This window comes from Drosophila sechellia, chromosome 2R, assembly GCF_004382195.2.
Source record: "Drosophila sechellia strain sech25 chromosome 2R, ASM438219v1, whole genome shotgun sequence".
In the NCBI taxonomy this organism is placed as follows: Eukaryota; Metazoa; Arthropoda; class Insecta; order Diptera; family Drosophilidae; genus Drosophila; species Drosophila sechellia.
The window spans coordinates 5,334,448-5,350,093 of NC_045950.1; the positions used below are offsets into that span (position 1 = coordinate 5,334,448).

General features: G+C 44.3%; 5 protein-coding genes, 1 long non-coding RNA gene and 4 other non-coding genes across 12 annotated transcripts; 7 read left to right on the forward strand and 3 right to left on the reverse strand.

Annotated features, from left to right (window-relative positions):
- Nucleotides 1–63: 63 nt before the first annotated feature.
- On the forward strand, nucleotides 64–2,011 carry LOC6608284 (probable ATP-dependent RNA helicase Dbp45A). Its single transcript, XM_002032992.2, has 6 exons — nucleotides 64–188; nucleotides 244–785; nucleotides 844–1,010; nucleotides 1,064–1,422; nucleotides 1,482–1,635; nucleotides 1,701–2,011. The coding sequence occupies exons 1-6, from the start codon at nucleotides 113–115 to the stop codon at nucleotides 1,969–1,971; spliced, it is 1,569 nt and encodes a 522-aa protein (XP_002033028.1). The 5' UTR covers nucleotides 64–112; the 3' UTR covers nucleotides 1,972–2,011.
- Nucleotides 1,976–5,430, reverse strand: LOC6608285 (NAD kinase 2, mitochondrial). 3 transcript variants are annotated; one of them, XM_032715341.1, is made up of 6 exons: nucleotides 4,696–5,430; nucleotides 3,664–3,910; nucleotides 3,011–3,236; nucleotides 2,743–2,949; nucleotides 2,282–2,684; nucleotides 1,976–2,220 (listed from the first exon to the last, which is right to left on the reverse strand). In XM_032715341.1, the coding sequence occupies exons 1-6, from the start codon at nucleotides 4,733–4,735 to the stop codon at nucleotides 2,117–2,119; spliced, it is 1,227 nt and encodes a 408-aa protein (XP_032571232.1). In that variant the 5' UTR covers nucleotides 4,736–5,430; the 3' UTR covers nucleotides 1,976–2,116. The 3 variants fall into 3 exon arrangements, with proteins under 3 accessions (XP_032571232.1, XP_032571231.1, XP_002033029.1); XM_032715340.1 differs by having other exon boundaries at nucleotides 3,011–3,239; nucleotides 4,696–5,429; XM_002032993.2 differs by having other exon boundaries at nucleotides 3,011–3,251; nucleotides 4,696–5,429.
- A 26-nt stretch (nucleotides 5,431–5,456) lies between these two features.
- LOC6608286 lies at nucleotides 5,457–6,875 on the reverse strand. Its single transcript, XM_002032994.2, has 3 exons — nucleotides 6,752–6,875; nucleotides 5,719–6,689; nucleotides 5,457–5,564 (listed from the first exon to the last, which is right to left on the reverse strand). The coding sequence occupies exons 1-3, from the start codon at nucleotides 6,789–6,791 to the stop codon at nucleotides 5,469–5,471; spliced, it is 1,107 nt and encodes a 368-aa protein (XP_002033030.1). The 5' UTR covers nucleotides 6,792–6,875; the 3' UTR covers nucleotides 5,457–5,468.
- Nucleotides 6,876–7,566: 691 nt separating this feature from the next.
- LOC116800684 lies at nucleotides 7,567–9,636 on the forward strand. The gene is made up of 8 exons (XR_004361556.1): nucleotides 7,567–7,671; nucleotides 7,910–7,961; nucleotides 8,246–8,300; nucleotides 8,490–8,542; nucleotides 8,725–8,780; nucleotides 9,011–9,078; nucleotides 9,255–9,311; nucleotides 9,562–9,636. It is a non-coding gene; the product is annotated as an uncharacterized LOC116800684 (long non-coding RNA).
- LOC6608289 lies at nucleotides 8,338–8,422 on the forward strand. Its single transcript, XR_048363.2, has one exon. It is a non-coding gene; the product is annotated as a small nucleolar RNA Me28S-Gm3255 (small nucleolar RNA).
- On the forward strand, nucleotides 8,578–8,657 carry LOC6608290. The gene has a single exon (XR_048364.2). It is a non-coding gene; the product is annotated as a small nucleolar RNA Me28S-Am982 (small nucleolar RNA).
- Nucleotides 8,846–8,925, forward strand: LOC6608291. The gene has a single exon (XR_048365.2). It is a non-coding gene; the product is annotated as a small nucleolar RNA Me28S-Am982 (small nucleolar RNA).
- On the forward strand, nucleotides 9,108–9,188 carry LOC6608292. The gene has a single exon (XR_048366.2). It is a non-coding gene; the product is annotated as a small nucleolar RNA Me28S-Gm3255 (small nucleolar RNA).
- Nucleotides 9,623–10,850, reverse strand: LOC6608294 (cytoplasmic tRNA 2-thiolation protein 1). Its single transcript, XM_002032995.2, has 3 exons — nucleotides 10,722–10,850; nucleotides 10,508–10,665; nucleotides 9,623–10,455 (listed from the first exon to the last, which is right to left on the reverse strand). Exons 1-3 carry the CDS (start codon nucleotides 10,767–10,769, stop codon nucleotides 9,630–9,632), a joined length of 1,032 nt encoding a protein of 343 aa, XP_002033031.1. The 5' UTR covers nucleotides 10,770–10,850; the 3' UTR covers nucleotides 9,623–9,629.
- An 18-nt stretch (nucleotides 10,851–10,868) lies between these two features.
- On the forward strand, nucleotides 10,869–15,634 carry LOC6608295 (tetratricopeptide repeat protein 37). Its single transcript, XM_002032996.2, has 13 exons — nucleotides 10,869–11,000; nucleotides 11,056–11,267; nucleotides 11,473–11,665; nucleotides 11,810–12,405; nucleotides 12,471–12,548; nucleotides 12,610–13,024; nucleotides 13,075–13,257; nucleotides 13,314–13,498; nucleotides 13,558–14,346; nucleotides 14,405–14,836; nucleotides 14,897–15,071; nucleotides 15,131–15,318; nucleotides 15,378–15,634. The coding sequence occupies exons 1-13, from the start codon at nucleotides 10,908–10,910 to the stop codon at nucleotides 15,538–15,540; spliced, it is 3,702 nt and encodes a 1,233-aa protein (XP_002033032.1). The 5' UTR covers nucleotides 10,869–10,907; the 3' UTR covers nucleotides 15,541–15,634.
- The last annotated feature ends 12 nt before the right edge of the window (nucleotides 15,635–15,646 follow it).

Consider the following 15,646-nt stretch of genomic DNA (forward strand, 5'->3'; position numbering starts at 1 on the left):
AAAAACTAAAACGTATCGATAGTTATATACCGATTCAGAAGACAATACTTCCATCACTAATACAGCGCACGTTGTTTTCCTTTTTTATTTCGTTGTATTTTTATTTACCAAAATGCAACGAAAGGAAGCCAATCCCTTTCAGATCCTAGGCCTACGTCCATGGCTGGTTAAGCAGCTGACCAAGTTGGGTAATGTCAAGCAGGCCCCGTGTTTAGCCATGTAATTAAACCTTTGCGCTTTCAGGCCTGAAGGGAGCAACTCCAATCCAACAGAAATGCATCCCGGCGATATTGGCGGGTCAGGATTGCATCGGAGCTGCCAAGACGGGCTCGGGCAAGACTTTCGCCTTTGCCCTGCCCATTCTGGAGCGGCTGAGCGAAGAGCCAGTGAGCCACTTCGCCCTGGTGCTGACGCCCACGCACGAGTTGGCTTATCAAATCTCCGAGCAGTTTCTTGTGGCTGGGCAGGCGATGGGGGTGCGCGTGTGTGTCGTCTCTGGCGGCACAGACCAAATGGTCGAGAGCCAGAAGCTTATGCAGCGACCGCACATCGTGGTGGCCATGCCCGGCCGTCTCGCGGATCACCTAACCGGCTGCGACACCTTCTCCTTCGACAATCTGAAGTATTTGGTTGTTGACGAAGCGGATCGCATGCTGAACGGAGACTTTGACGAGAGCCTAGCCATCATTGAGCGCTGTCTGCCCAAGACAAGGCAAAACCTCTTCTTTTCCGCAACCATGAAGGACTTTATGAAGGAGTCCAGCATATTTCCCATCGCCAGTGATGTAAGTTTTATGAACACGCTATTGAATGGTACTCATAGATGTCTTTATCCCAATGTAGTGTTTTGAATGGTCGCAGGACTCAGATGTGGCCACTGTAGAGACTCTGGACCAGCGTTATCTGCTTTGCGCTGACTACGATCGCGACATGGTCTTAATAGAGGCACTGAGAAAGTACCGCGAGGGGAACGAAAACGCTAATGTCATGATCTTCACCAACACAAAAAAGTTAGTTAGTTAAAAGGAAGTAAGTTCTAAGGATTTAATAACAATCATTTTAGGTACTGTCAGCTTCTCTCGATGACGCTGAAGAACATGGACATCGATAATGTTTGCTTGCATGGTTTCATGCGGCAAAAGGAGCGCGTAGCTGCTCTAAGTCGCTTCAAGTCCAACCAAATACGTACACTGATCGCTACGGATGTGGCCGCAAGAGGTCTGGATATACCCAGCGTCGAGCTGGTTATGAATCACATGCTTCCCCGGACACCCAAGGAGTACATCCATCGCGTGGGCAGAACAGCGAGAGCGGGGCGCAAGGGCATGTCCATCTCCATTTTCCGCTTTCCACGCGATCTAGAGCTTTTGGCCGCCATCGAGGAGGAGATCAACACCAAACTTACAGAGCATCCCATCGATCGTAAGTTTTGTTAGAATTAGTGGCACATAAAATTACTAACTTTGATATATATACATTAGAGCGCATGGTGGAGAGGATCTTTATGCAAGTTAATGTCACACGCCGTGAATCCGAGATGCAATTAGACAATAACGATTTCGACGAGCGAGCGCAAAACTATAGGCGAAAGACGTGGATTATGGAGGGCAAGGACCCCGACCAAATGGAAGCTCTGTAAGCAGTGTGGCAAATACGCATATTTGTTGTATTTTACAACAATTTTTGTATCCCATTCACAGGTATCGTAAAAAGCAGAAGGATAAACTAAAGGAAATACGCCGAAAGAGGAAACTGCAGCAGGCAGAGTCGGCAGCCAGCGAACAGGGCAAAGCTCTCCTACAGGACGAGCGCTTTAAATCTGTAGACAGTGCGCGGTTTGAGAAGAAGGGAAAAGGACGAAGTAGAGTCACCCAAGAAGATACCCCAACCAAGCCCCTAAAAAGGCTTAACAAAGAAAAACCATTTGCCCAAAAGGGCAAAGCAGATGACAAAAAGTCAAAGAGAAGCTAAAGCGTGATGTTTAAATATACTTTTTAAAATAACAAAATAACTTTTGAGCTTACACTGCTAAGTAGCAAAATGCTTACTTAAATAATTTCAAAAATTCAGACATGCTAGAGCTAGATGACCAGGCACTAGGGGCGCATCACTGGATTCAGTCTAAAGCGATTGTTAGAAGGGCATCCTCTGGGTGAACCTCTAGCAAAGCCTTGGCGCCATCGTTGAAGGGGAACGAAATGCTGCCATCTATAACCAGGTCTGTGGATATGAAATTGTCATAGTTATATCTTGTTTCGTATATGAACATACAACTACTCACTGGCATCGATGCAATGCGACTTGACAAACACGGTCTGCACAAAATCGCGCTCCTTAAAAGACTTTGGCGAAGGCCACACGCCCACGCAAATTTGCTCCCGTATAGAATAGCAGAGGCGCGGATCGTCTGGCGCAAAGAGCAGGCCCTGGTTGTACCTCTGGGCGATCTCCTCTGCATTTTGGCGCAGCATCATCACGTTCTTTGAATTGCCGTTGGGCAGGGAGCGCAAAAGGTCATCCACATCCCGGCTTGTGATGCGATTGATGCTGGTGTGCCAGGATGTTGAGCCCGTGCCCGTGCTGACGCACAGTCCGGAGCATTTGGTCTTGTTCACTACGTCCTGGTGGTCCAGCACCAGTTGCAAGTGGGACACTCGGGCCGATAGATGCTCGCCAATAAATACCTATGTAGAGTACTTGTATAAATCTAAGCAATCCAGCATAGAACCCTAATTGACTTACCTCGTTCAAAGCCAAGTAAGGAAGCACACGTTTCATCTTGGCCTTGTACTTGTCGGCCATGTCCTGGTCCAGCACTTCGGGTGCGGTGCTGACCTGCTCCATCTTGACCTCCGTGTGCCGGAAAAGGTCAGTCGGCTCCGGAATATTGCCGTTGCTACCAAGCATCGTTGTCCGCACCCTCGAGCGATGCATCCACTTGAAATCGCCCTGCCAAGAATTTGTATATTTAATGAATGCATTTTTGGAGGTGGCTCGTTCCAGGACTTACGCTCTTAATGCGGGAAACGGCGTCGGCCGGATTGTCCGAGTAGTGCTTGGGCAGCATGAGTCGGCCCTCCGAGTGAAGCGGATCCGAGTTGAAGCCCACGATCGGCGTCTTCTGCTGGCTGAGCGCGAAGAGCGGACTGGCGCGTCCGGCGGAGAGAAGGAAAGTGCCATCGCCGCCCACCGGCACGATGACGTCCGCCCAGCTCATGACGTCCTTGCTCAACGAGCTTCTAAATTCAAGTCTGCTCGTTTAGTAAAGTCAACACACAGGGCGAGGTGCCGCATGGGAGACACGAAGTGTGTGAAGATGGTGGAGATCAATTGTAGCGGGTAGTAGTCACAAATCGAAGATACATATAGGTATAGTATGTGACGAAGTGACGAGGCACACAACACAATATTGGTGGCAGTGATTGGAGGCCTAAAGGTGTGGGTATCTGGGTACATGTCCACATAGAACGAATCTCATTTAAAGCAATGAAATCATTTCCATGGCTCTAGTTTCCGACATTTGTAGGTAATTTAGGTTCAATAAATCCTTGTAAAGAATCAAGTGCTGCATTTACTTGAGTACATGTACCCAGGGCCACCACCAGGTTTAATCAGCATTCCGATCGCAGAATTGGAGGACTACATGGGACTGGGTGTACGCACCTGCTGGACAACTTCACCTCGCAGCCAACGTCCTGGAAGCTCTGCACGACCCGCCGCTCGAAATCCTTGTGCACCTTGTGCAGATGCAGGACCATCTCCACGTCGGTGCCCCGGTCACGGAGCTTTTGCTGGAGCTGATCCGGAGACAGTTCCGGGTGGCGCAGCTGCTCGAACTCATAGCGGGACAGCTTGGTGACGACCAGAGCCCGCTTAAGCTTGAATTTGGTCGGCGTATACTTAGCGTACTCTGTTCAAAAGGGCAATTGCAAGCGAAAGACCTCGTTAGTCCGATCAATGTTAGGTCCTTGTCACGGGAAATTTACTCAAACCCTCAGGAATAATCTTCCTGCCGTTTTGGAGCATCCTACGGCCGAAATCGACGTGTAACTATTAGGTTTTAATGGAAATTTCTCGGAAATTGTTGATAAACAATACAGTGCAAGTGGAAAGTATTTTCCCTCTAAAATTTTTATTGAACAAATGATATGTATTGTTTTGTTGCTTGTTCCAATTATTTTTTTTTTAGTTTTTCCTTATGGTTTTACATACTTCAGTGAGCTTAAATTTCATTATTAAATATAAGTAAAATCAAGTTATCCAATATGTAAAAGTTTTGTTTGTTTATAATTAATTGTATCGTTGCATAACAAAGTTTATTGACACAATCATTGAGATCTGCCTTCAATATTTGAAGGAAAGTTAATTAAGTTAACCCGGAGACCAAAACAGATACATATTTAGGATAATATCCACTTGCTGAGCGAATAATGTTGACAGCCAGTGTTCGTGGGGAAAGTTCATTATGACAAAGAATTTGGCGAAAAAGTGTTTACTGATAATCTTCGGCTTGGTCGGCGTCAGATGCGATTAGGGCTGTCAAGGCGAGCCTACGATCTGGTGATATGGTATTAGTTTACTCCAGCACATGCCTAAGGCTGATAATGGAGGCGGCAACGAAAACACAGATGGCTAGGGGGTCTAAAACACCTCAAGTTTTGCCATTTCGGCACCCGGAAACCCACGCATCCTTACCTTTGGAAAACTGTTGGAGCAACTGCTTCGACTTCAACATGCTGGGCACTACCGAAGACAAACAACGCACATTTAGAGTACTGTGTTCAGTTTATTTCGTATTCGTTAAGAAAATCGTTTAGGAAAAATACTACGCTATAAAAGTAACCAAATGCAAAGAATCGATGGCTCTTTCTTCAGTTGGCCACTTTCGAATGCTTTTTCACAAACAACAAAATAACTGCGTGTTCGTTCCACACTCGACAAAGCACAAAACATAGGTTGAGGTTAGTGTTTAGCACACTATCCTGAGTTACGATCACTACTAACTATCCCGCTATCCGATCCCGATGATCATTTTCACGTCCGCTCTCTGGCGGGCTGGCAAATTAACTGATTATTACTCTGTTCGTCTCCGGCACATCGGTTATGTATATAAAATCGCCTTCGCTGTAAATTTATCGCCGTTTGATTCTATTTTCGTCCGCTTTCGCTTCTCACATCTCGTTCATCCGTGTGTACTTCTTGTTGTGCATTACTGATAAGCGGCCCAGCCTGTTCTTATCAGCCGAAATATGTGTTCTATATATATATATATATAAAAAACAGCGACTATTCACCCCTGCCATTCACTGGGCATCGTCGAATTCGTCTTCTTCTTGTCTGCGTCGACTTGCCATTCGCACAGAAAGTGCCCGCTAATCCGACGAACCTAAATTTAAACATGAGCTGCTTTGTACTTAGAAATAACTGAAGTCACATAGATCCTCTAAATGCAACTTGACGTCGGTTTTCTAGTTAAAACGATGCAGTTCGTCCCATCCTCCTTCACGTTCAGGAAATCCGACATTTTGGGGTTCCTCCACCGGTCCGTTGATCCAGTCAATGTTCTTGAATAATAAAATCGTAACTTATTTAAAAATCATAGTTAAGAATAATCATTTCTGAAAGCTGAATGCCTTTTTTCTTGCACGTACAGTTTGCAAGGCCTTCTTTCAAATCTCTATTGTGTGGTATTAGAGAAGACATGATTTAGAATATTACCTTGAAAATGTCACACGAGTCTCCTTGGTTGTTTTGTTGGGCAACGCTCTTGAGCAAGAGCAACACATTACGTGCCATTCTACTGACTTTCATGCGCTCAGAATCAACTGCGGCGGGTTCCAGACCAGTCTGCGGGCTATGAATATCCCGCCCTTCTCCAGCAAACACGCCCATCGAGTTGTCCGTGTAACGCGTGATGGTTTCACAGGGCAAGTGGTTCTTGACACGATTATCCGGAATATGGGACACCGAATCCGTTAAGGAGCCGATCGAGGTGGAGCCGGTCCAGTCATAGTTATCAGGTCCCATGTTGTTGCGGCTGCTACGCAAATCAATGGGTGCCTGGTGAGTATACTGGAAATGTTTATTTACACCAATTTGTAGGTCAGTTTGTTGATTTGGATGGATTTTTTGGCTGCTGAAAGCATTGTAGGCGGATCGCTGTCCCTGCTCCTTAGCAATCTGGGGCTGGTGCTGTTGACGATGGAATTCGTTCCGTGTATGGAGATTGTACTGACGTTTGCTTCCCTTGTTAAAACTTTTACGAAATCGAGAGCCTTCTCTCAGATCAAGGCGCGACTTAACGTGACCACGTGCCTGGTCACTGATCCCCAGTTGAGCTGCCGCTGATGGCCGGTTGACGTTGTTACCAAACATGCGGCACGTGGCTGAGCTTTGTGAGGCCTCCGAGCTTTGGGACTCCTGCTCCCAGTACACCTTATCAAAGTCATTCATCTCAAAGTTGATTTGCGAGGCAGTAGAATCGAAATTGGTCAGAATCGATTGGCCATTTTCTAGCACGGAGCCCTGGAAATCTTCAATTTCATCGTCGTCGCCATCCTGATCCTGATCCTGGTCTTTGTAGGAACGCAAGTGCCCCGGCTGGCGATTGCCGCCCTTGGAGGCCGCATTACACGAGTATCGTGGCGGTATTCTGGGTTTCGGTTCTACGCATTGCTCGAAGTACTCATCTGTCGGTTTACAAAACTAATATTTTGAGGACGATCACAAATGGAGCAGACTTCCTACGCACCCAAAGAGAGAATGACTCCGGATGCATTGAAATCCGTCATCGTGGACTCGCAATTTTAAGCCTAAAATACAGAAACAACAAATGAAAAAGCTCGGCGCCGCGTCAGTCTGGTTTGTACGAAAAACAGTTAGGATCACCGCGCTTGCAGAGCTGCAATGGCAGCAATCGAATATTACCATCCGGACTAATCGAAGTAAAACTCTTTTAAGCACTGGTCATCTTTTAAATTTTCATACCCGTTACTCGTAGTGTAAAATAGTATACTAAATTCGTTGAAAAGTAAAAGCGTTTCCGACCATATAAATTATATATATTCTTGATCAGGATCAATTGCCAAGTCGAATTTGTATTGGCTATAAAAACTAGTAGGTCAGATTACGCATAATTTGTTTAATTTTTCTCTCATTTTATTTCCCAATATCTATCATGATAAAATTTCGTGTTCGCATATCCACTAGCTGAGTAAAAGGTATTTGATAGTTGGGGAACTCGACTATAGCATTAATTTTTTTTTAAAATATATTCATTTTAATTAAAGTTTAAAATTTATCTGTACCTAATAAACATAACATAAAAGGTTATGTGTTTTATTTGTGTGAATTCTCTTTTCTGGGTTCATTTTCTTCTTTATCAAATTAAAGCAAGTATCGACTAAAGTTAATATGAGGAAATGATTTCTATGTACTTAATTAAATCGTTTAATGCGAATTTGTTTTGGTAAATCAGTTTTTCTAAACAGTGTGTCACCTTGCAAAAAGACCACAAATGCTGGCGTTAGGCGTTTCAGTATTCTTGGAAGTACAAGCTGCGTGCACACTGCACACCCAATCGCCGCCAACTTCACTGGCTTCTCTTCACTTTTTTAAAGAACGTGGAGCGAACATCACCGCGTTGGAAGCAATAAAAATAAAAATAAAAATGTGAGTATTATAAATAATGTAGGCGACCCGTGAATGCAGCGAATATAACTGCGAATCGAGTTCTACTGGCTTGTTTGCAGAACTCAATGTTGCAAGATTAATTTGTGATGCGCAAGGAAATGCACTTCACCGATTGCAACTCAAATTGCAGTCACGTGGTCAAGAATCCATTGCAGTCTCAACAAATTAACAATTAAAAAAGAACGTTACATAAACGATGCGTTTGCTTATATTGCAGGTGAATCTGTGATTACTAGCCGCTGCGTTGAAGCGCTGGCAATTGTGAATTGGTAAGTTAAATGATAACCCTTTATGTATTAATTTATATTATTATTAAATAATTATTAAAATAATAATAATGCGAGCACGAGTCGCTGGTGTAAAGAAACTACTACTTTAGCTAGTGCTTTTTACTTGCTCGCAGAAAAACGTGCTTTGCCCAAGCATAACCCAAGTTTTCAAAACCCGAGTTTGCGGTGCATATTATTTTCGTGAAGCCGACAGTTTAAACCCTCTTAACTAGCTAAGTTTAGTATTTGCGAAAATGGCTAACCCAGCATTCTATTTATTTCAGAGAGAAAATGGCCTCTTACGCACAACACGTGTTTTCTGGCAGAGTTGGAGAGAAGGTAAGAACTCGTTCCAAATCGCAAATTAGCCCATCTCAGTTATCTGATGATTTATAATTCTATTTTCTGACATCTCTTATGAACCGTTGTGATTCAAATCAGTTATAACTAATTCTGACACTTTCAACTCTCTACTAAATATAATTACTTCTGGCCGCGACTTATGAGAGCTCCATCTATTACTTGCAGATCGTTCCTTCGACTTGGACTCGGAATATAAATAAGGTCATCATCGTGAAATGGTAATGATTCTCTTAATTTATGAAAACTACTTAAAATTTCGTGATGAATGACCCTATCATCATCTTTCGACTGAAAATCATTTTGATGCTATACTAGTTTTCACTGAATTTTAAACGCTTTACACAAAAAGCTGTTAAAAAGATTGTTACATTTGATTAACCCAATTATATTTAAATTTCAGTTCATTGCAACGTCAATATCATGTATCAAGCGTGGCTCACTAACACAGTGTTAAAGGTAATAATTTTTTTTAAAATAATAATATTTTGTTTAAATTTTAATTGTAAATTGGCGAATTAATTGTTTTGTGATGAATGAAACTTACACCATCTTTCGACTGAAAAATCTTATGATGCTATACGAGTTTTCACTGAAACCCCTTTATTTTTATTATTTTTGTGCTTTATAAAATTTTTAGAAAATCTGTTGCGGCTTTTTATAACCATTTAATTTGTTTAATTTTGTAGTGATGAAGAAAACCACCATCTATTGTCGTCGCGTCATATGCCCTAACAAGGATCTCTCCTTCAAAAAGGTGAATTATACTCTAAAGAACCAAATACTAGGTTATGATGCTTTTAAATTTTCTGACATCTCTAATGAACCGTTGTGATTAAAATTTTTGTAATATAATTAACTGATCATTATAAAATCGCTTGAACGATTAAGTTCTATTTGAATTTTACTTATTTGTGTTGTTTTTTTTTACAGATGTAATACAGAATAAATACGTCAATGGTTCTTTTATGAAGTCCATTATCCAGAAAGGTTAGTACGAAAAGAGATTCTGTTTAGCGGAAATGAAGACTTCAATGATGATCACTTAAACCATTCACAGACACCATATAAAGGTCAAACTCTGGCAATCTTCTTCAATATTCTTTTGAAGATAGAGCGTCTTGTTTGACTGGTTATGGGCCCTGGTTAAAAACTTGGCACTGAGCTTCATAATGCATTCTAGAATTAATGAAAATAGCCTACGAACCCAAACTTATCGTTCCTGTTGTTATCTTTTCAGGTTTGGAACCTTGGATGAACACAATTTGTCTCTTGTGGAACCATGAATAAATAAAATTCAATTTGTTTTTAAAAATCGTTTTTTACTAAGTTTGCTCGCTCCCGCAGGGCTAGTTCCTGGTTCTGCTTGGCAATCATTCGCTCGCCCTTCGTCTTCTTGCCTATGCCAAGCTTCGGCAATCCCCTATTTAGACCCTCGAGAAGGACGCATGCCTTGCAGGGCTGCTGGGAGGAAACGAAGCCACATCGGGTGCATGTGCCACGCTCGGGCTTCTTTACCGTGTCCTTGAAGCGAAGCTGTTCGCCAGAGTAGATGATGTCCATTATAACCGATGGTCGCACCTTCTCAAGATCCTTGAGAAACGCTCTGGCGTGGCCGCGGTACGCATTGGGGGCGAATACGCACTCCGTTGAGAAGTAGACCAGCTTTTTGTAGTGGGCGTACATCACGATTTCCTTCTCGTAGCTGTATTTGAGGGGCTTCACTCGGGGAATGGAATCCTCGCCACCGCCGGTGCGGATGCTCGTGCAGCGTCGCAGGCGCGCCGTGTCCCCACGAAGCACGTTCATCAAGACTGTCTCCGCAATGTCGTCTGCATTGTGGCCTGTGGCTATGCTGTCAACGCCCAAAAGCTTGGCCCCTCTATCCAAGGCCTGTCGGCGGAAGACGCCGCAAAACGTGCAGTTGTTAGAACGTCCGATCTGGGCAACAATGCGGTCCATGGTCCAGCCGTAGAGCTCCTCATAGGACAGTATCTTTAGTGGCATCTGGTAGTCGTCACGGTTCTGTTTCACTGTCTCCAAACTGTCATCCCGATAGCCAGTGATGCCCTCGTCTATGGAAAGCAGCACAAGTTCCAGACCGTAGTTATGGCGTTCATTCAGCAGTTTTAAGCTGTAATAAAATGGGATTAGAAAGGTGAGATGGGGAGAATGGTGCGACATACACGTGCGCCAGGACCGTAGAGTCCTTGCCTCCACTGGCCGCTACGGCCACCTTTTCGCCACGTCGGAACAAGTTACTGGAGGAGATTGTGTGATGGATCTCTGCCTCGAAGGCGGCAAAGAAGCACTCCTTGCACAGGGCATCGCCGGTTTTGGGTCGCTTTGGGCAAACATCATTATTAGGATTTATTAGGTGTTATTTAACTTATGAATTACCTTCAAAGCAGCGCGATTTCCGCACTTCGACTTGCAGATAATAGGCATTTTTACTGACACTTAATAAGCACACAATTTAATTAACAGCTGTTGCACCTTTTGCAGCAGTGACCAACACTGGCTTTAGACAAAATCAAGTTACCCATCACTGTTTGAAATATATGAAAACAAACACAAATATTTACAATGAGCGCTGTAAAAGAGTCAAAGGCCTTGATCAAGGATATCCGGGAGACCATAAAGCTGGGCAAGCATGCGGAAGCCATACCCAAGTGCCAAGTGACGTCACCTTAGGACATACCAGTTACGCATCATCCTAATGCCTTTATTGCAGCGCCTGCTTAAATCGGAGCCCGAAAATGCTATGGGATACTTGTTGCTCGGGGCAGCCTACCAGAATATCGACAAGGTGGAGGCGGCCAAGAACCTGAGGCAGTGCATCAAGTGCACGGAGGGTCCGGCCCCTGCCGCGCTCCTCGGACTCGCCAACTGCGCGCCCAGCAACGAACTGCCCGAAATCTATGATCAGTTGGCTGACCTGCAACCGTAAGAATCTGGTCGTGACTCCCTGCTCCTTATCCGTAATATATATATGGAACAGAAGCCACGGTTTTAGTCGAATCTGGTGAAATCTGTAGTTTACAAGTGTGGGGATTACTTAAGATTATATATATATTATTGTCATATATATATTATTATAGCCTTCCCATTCAGGCATAAAAGGATCTTGATCTTTACTTTACACTTTTAGAGAACAATCCTTTCACTATTGGGAAAAGCTTTTCAACTTGGCCAGTGACTCAATGGTGGCTCCTTTGTGCTTCACAGTACTAAAAAAGAGAGTGCAGGACACACAGAATGGAAATTTCACTAAAATTCAAGAGTATCTGGGACGCATTTGGGTCTCAAACGACTTTGAAATTGCACCCGAAGATACTCAGCTTGTAAGTTACCGTATAATTATTAATTTATTTATTAAAAGCAATCTTGAAATATAAAGCATTATAATTGATATGAGCACTATCGTAGCTCATAATTAACTCCTTATCATAAATTAGTGCGTAATGACTTATTACACTTTTCCTCAGTACAAAACGACTATGGAAGCTCTGCTGCAGACCTCTGAACCCAGTGCAAGGAGTGTGGTTTACAAGCGATACCTGAAGTGGCTTTACAAGAAGCAGGATTATAAGTCATGCGTGCGGCACGCCTGCAACATGATCGAGTCGCATCCCAAAGATGTCTATGGCTTCGAGTGGATATGCAAGACCTACTGCGAACACCACGAGCAATCCGAAATAGATCTTTGGCAACAGGAACTGAGGCATCCCGTTCCGGTGTACGCTGGGCAGCTTCTGGAGCTTAATCCTAACTCTAACCTTGCTTTGTTGGTTAAAGCCCTGGATCTTTTCGCTGAGGGGCAGCTCGTCGCATCCAGGCAATTGGCATTGCAGGCGCAGAAAAGTCAACCTGCGTACAAAGTAACGCTGGAATTGCTGGCTCGTATCCACATGGAGCTGGGCGCATACAAGTTGGCGCTTCAGCTGTGGCAGGAGATTGGTCAGGAAAACGACGCTTTTGCTCTGTGTTTATCGCACGAAAAGTGCGTTTCGAAACTAAGAGAAGCTGTCACGATTTTACAAACGCTTGAAAACTCCGAGGGAAATATTAAGTCTTTGGCTCGGTGAGCTTTTTATCAATAGTATTTGATTTATTCAAATGCTTAACAAAAGTTTATATAATTTGCAGCTGCTACTTCAAGCTGGGGGAACTGCACTTGCTGAAAGATTTGCCCTTGGATGATCTGACCAAAGCTGAATTTCTTTTGTAAGTGGATAGTCCAAAAATTAAAGAAGTCAATTTCCATCTTTTTCATCTGCTATACCAGATCTCCATCTGAAGCTCTTCAAGAAATTGCTGCCTGTGAGACGTTTGAGGCATACCTACTTTGTGGCAAGCTGCATATGGCGCTGAAAAACTATTCAGACGCCCTAAATAATGTGCTAAAGGCCACTCGATTGCGTCCGCACTTTGCCGAGTGCTTCGACTATCTGGGCAGGCTGTACCCGCTGGCCACTGGGGACATCTCGCGAGCCCGCAAGTGCTACGAGAAGTGCATAAGCCTCAATCCCCTTGCTGAGGAAGCTGTGGATGCCTTGAGTTTTATCTACCAGGAACTGGGCGAGGAGGAACTGAACGAGGCCCTGCTGCTGAACACATTGAGCCATTTGGATAGCAATGAATCAATTCGATTGCAGTACAAGCTGGGTCTGCATTTCTTGCATGTGAAGAAGTGGGACAATGTAAGAAATTGATTATCATTGATGAATCCGATATAACACTTTTATTGCAGGCAATACAATGCTTTCGCATTGCCATTAAGAATGACTCCCGCTGCATTAGCTACTGGGAGTCATTGGGTGATGCTTATGCGGGACGCGGCTCGTACAACTCGGCTATTCGAGTCTTTCAAAAGATCCTTGAACTATCCCCGGAGAATAATTATGCCCTGCTTCAGATAGCCTCAGTCAAAACGGTGCCACATTCAAAAATTAACAAGAAAACATAAATTAATTTTGCCCCATTTAATAGACAATACGCATGTACACGGAATCTATCGAAGATTACGATACGCTGCTAAAACGGAATCCTAGTTACCTGCCCGGACTTCGGGGTGCTGCTGAGGCGCATATTGGCATTGCGAATAGTTTGAAAAGCCAGAACTTGTACGGAAGATGCAAAGAGCATTTCCAATTGGCTCTGGAACACCTTCAAATGTATGAGCTTAGCCAGCGATTTCGTATATCTGTTGATAAGTGTTATCCATTCCTTACAGCGCCTTCCTCCAGCGTGAAGCTCAAGGCATGGTTTGGCTATGGCGCCTCTCGGCCAACATTTTCGTTCAGACAGCCCAGTTGCCGCACTCGTTGGCCAACTTGGATGTGGCTGGAAACCTAGCCAAGCGCGAAGAAGCCATTGCGTATCTGTCACGCAAGGATCTTCTACAACTAGCTCAGCGCTTCTACTTGTGTGCCCTAAAACTGAAACAGAATACCTACCTGTGGTACGAGCTGTCGTTGGCCAGCTACTACAGTGCCATTCTCATTCCCGAGGATGCAAAAGCCCACTTAGAGACGGCGACTAAGGCGTGCAAAATGGCCATTAAGGAGCATAGCAATCGATGGCAAAATTGGAATCTTCTCGGAGTGATCAATATGCACTCCGAAAACGAGAATCTGCCATTGGCACAGCACTGTTTTATTCAGGCTGTAGTGCTGGAAAAGAAGTGCTACATAGCGTGGACCAATCTTGGAGTTCTCTATATTAAACTGAATGAAGTCCGATTGGCCAACGAGGCCTTTACGAGAGCCCAGCAATCAAGTCCCGTGTACGCCAACGCTTGGATTGGTCAAGCAATGGTGGCGGAGTCCATTGGCGATCGCGAGGAAGCCTTTGATCTGTTTCGACATTGCCAGCAGTTCGATTACCATCCGGAGGCGGCGCTTGGATTTGCGCACTGGGTGTGCGAAATGCTGTCGACTCCTGGATCTGGCGACAAGCCGCGCATTAAGCATGCCATCGAACACATGTACGCTGATGTGCATGCGCTGGATGCCATCAATTGGTTAGTATTATAGTAATGTCATTTCTAAAACCAACTAAAGTTTCGCAATTCATTTAAGGTATGTGCAAAACGAGGAGACGGAAGCGACTACAGCATCGCTGTCGTTCCAGGGATTCCTCTACGCCCGGAAAAAACTGTATCGGCAAGCAATCGAAGCCTTCACTCGGGCGTGTAAGTTGTGCGAACCTGGAGCGGATCGTGACAAGCTGTACACGAATCTTGGATACCTGTACTTGAAAATAGACCAGCCAGAGCAGGCGGCACACGCCCTAAACACGGTTGCACATGCCACATTTAAGCCGATCATAGGCCTGGCCCAGGCATATTATCGAGCCGGTCAGCTGCAGGAATCCTACTCCATTTACAACTCCGTTCTCGCCAACGTGGTTGACCATGGCGATGACAAAGCAGCTACCATCCTAGTGGCTATGGCCTCTATGATTTACGACTTTCAGGGCGAAGCGGACACCAAAACCCTACTCTATCAGTGGTTGGTAGCGCAATATTTGTTTTGTTGATTCAACACTTCTAACGTTATGATTATCAAAAGTGTCTTGTTGAAGGAGGTCCCCATTCAGGCGTTGTACTCAGCCCTTGCCCTAGGCATACTTCATAGGGATAATGCGTTGATCCACACGATACTGGCGGAGTTGAATGAGTACGCCTTTAAGAAGGAGTATTGTGCTGACGTATCCTATTTAACGGCTCACTACATCCTGATAAATGTTCGTTGAAAGTGGTGAATGTTGTGGTTCTACAAAAGTAATACTATGATTTTGTTTAGGAGGGTGCCCGAAGAGCGTTGTGCTATCTACAGACTCGCATACGAATGTTTCCCCATTCCCGAAATCTGCGAAGTGTCGTGCTAAAGTTTCTTCTTGATTATTTCTCTGATGACCAAGCCTACCGACTGGCCACTTCAAATATGGGTCGAATAACTCTTACTCTGGGACACACTAAGCAACAAAATAGGTAAGACTTGGGGATTTCTATGCATTATATTATTCTAGACTGAATTTATTTATATTTAGCATCTTGGCCAGCGAAGAGGCACTGACCACTATATATGCCAGTCAGGCAGTTAGTCCAGTAAACAAGACCTGTGCTATGAAGTTCTTGCAACGCGCTATACTGCTAAGCCCAACTGACCAGAGAGCCAGACAATTACTTTCCGCCATTATTGCAAATTCATGATATTGTCCAACAAAATAAACTAACTTCAAAATTTCAACTATCAGTTTGGCGGTTGAAATGCCACACTGATAGTGTTTGAAAACACTTAATGCGATGTGACCGTGCT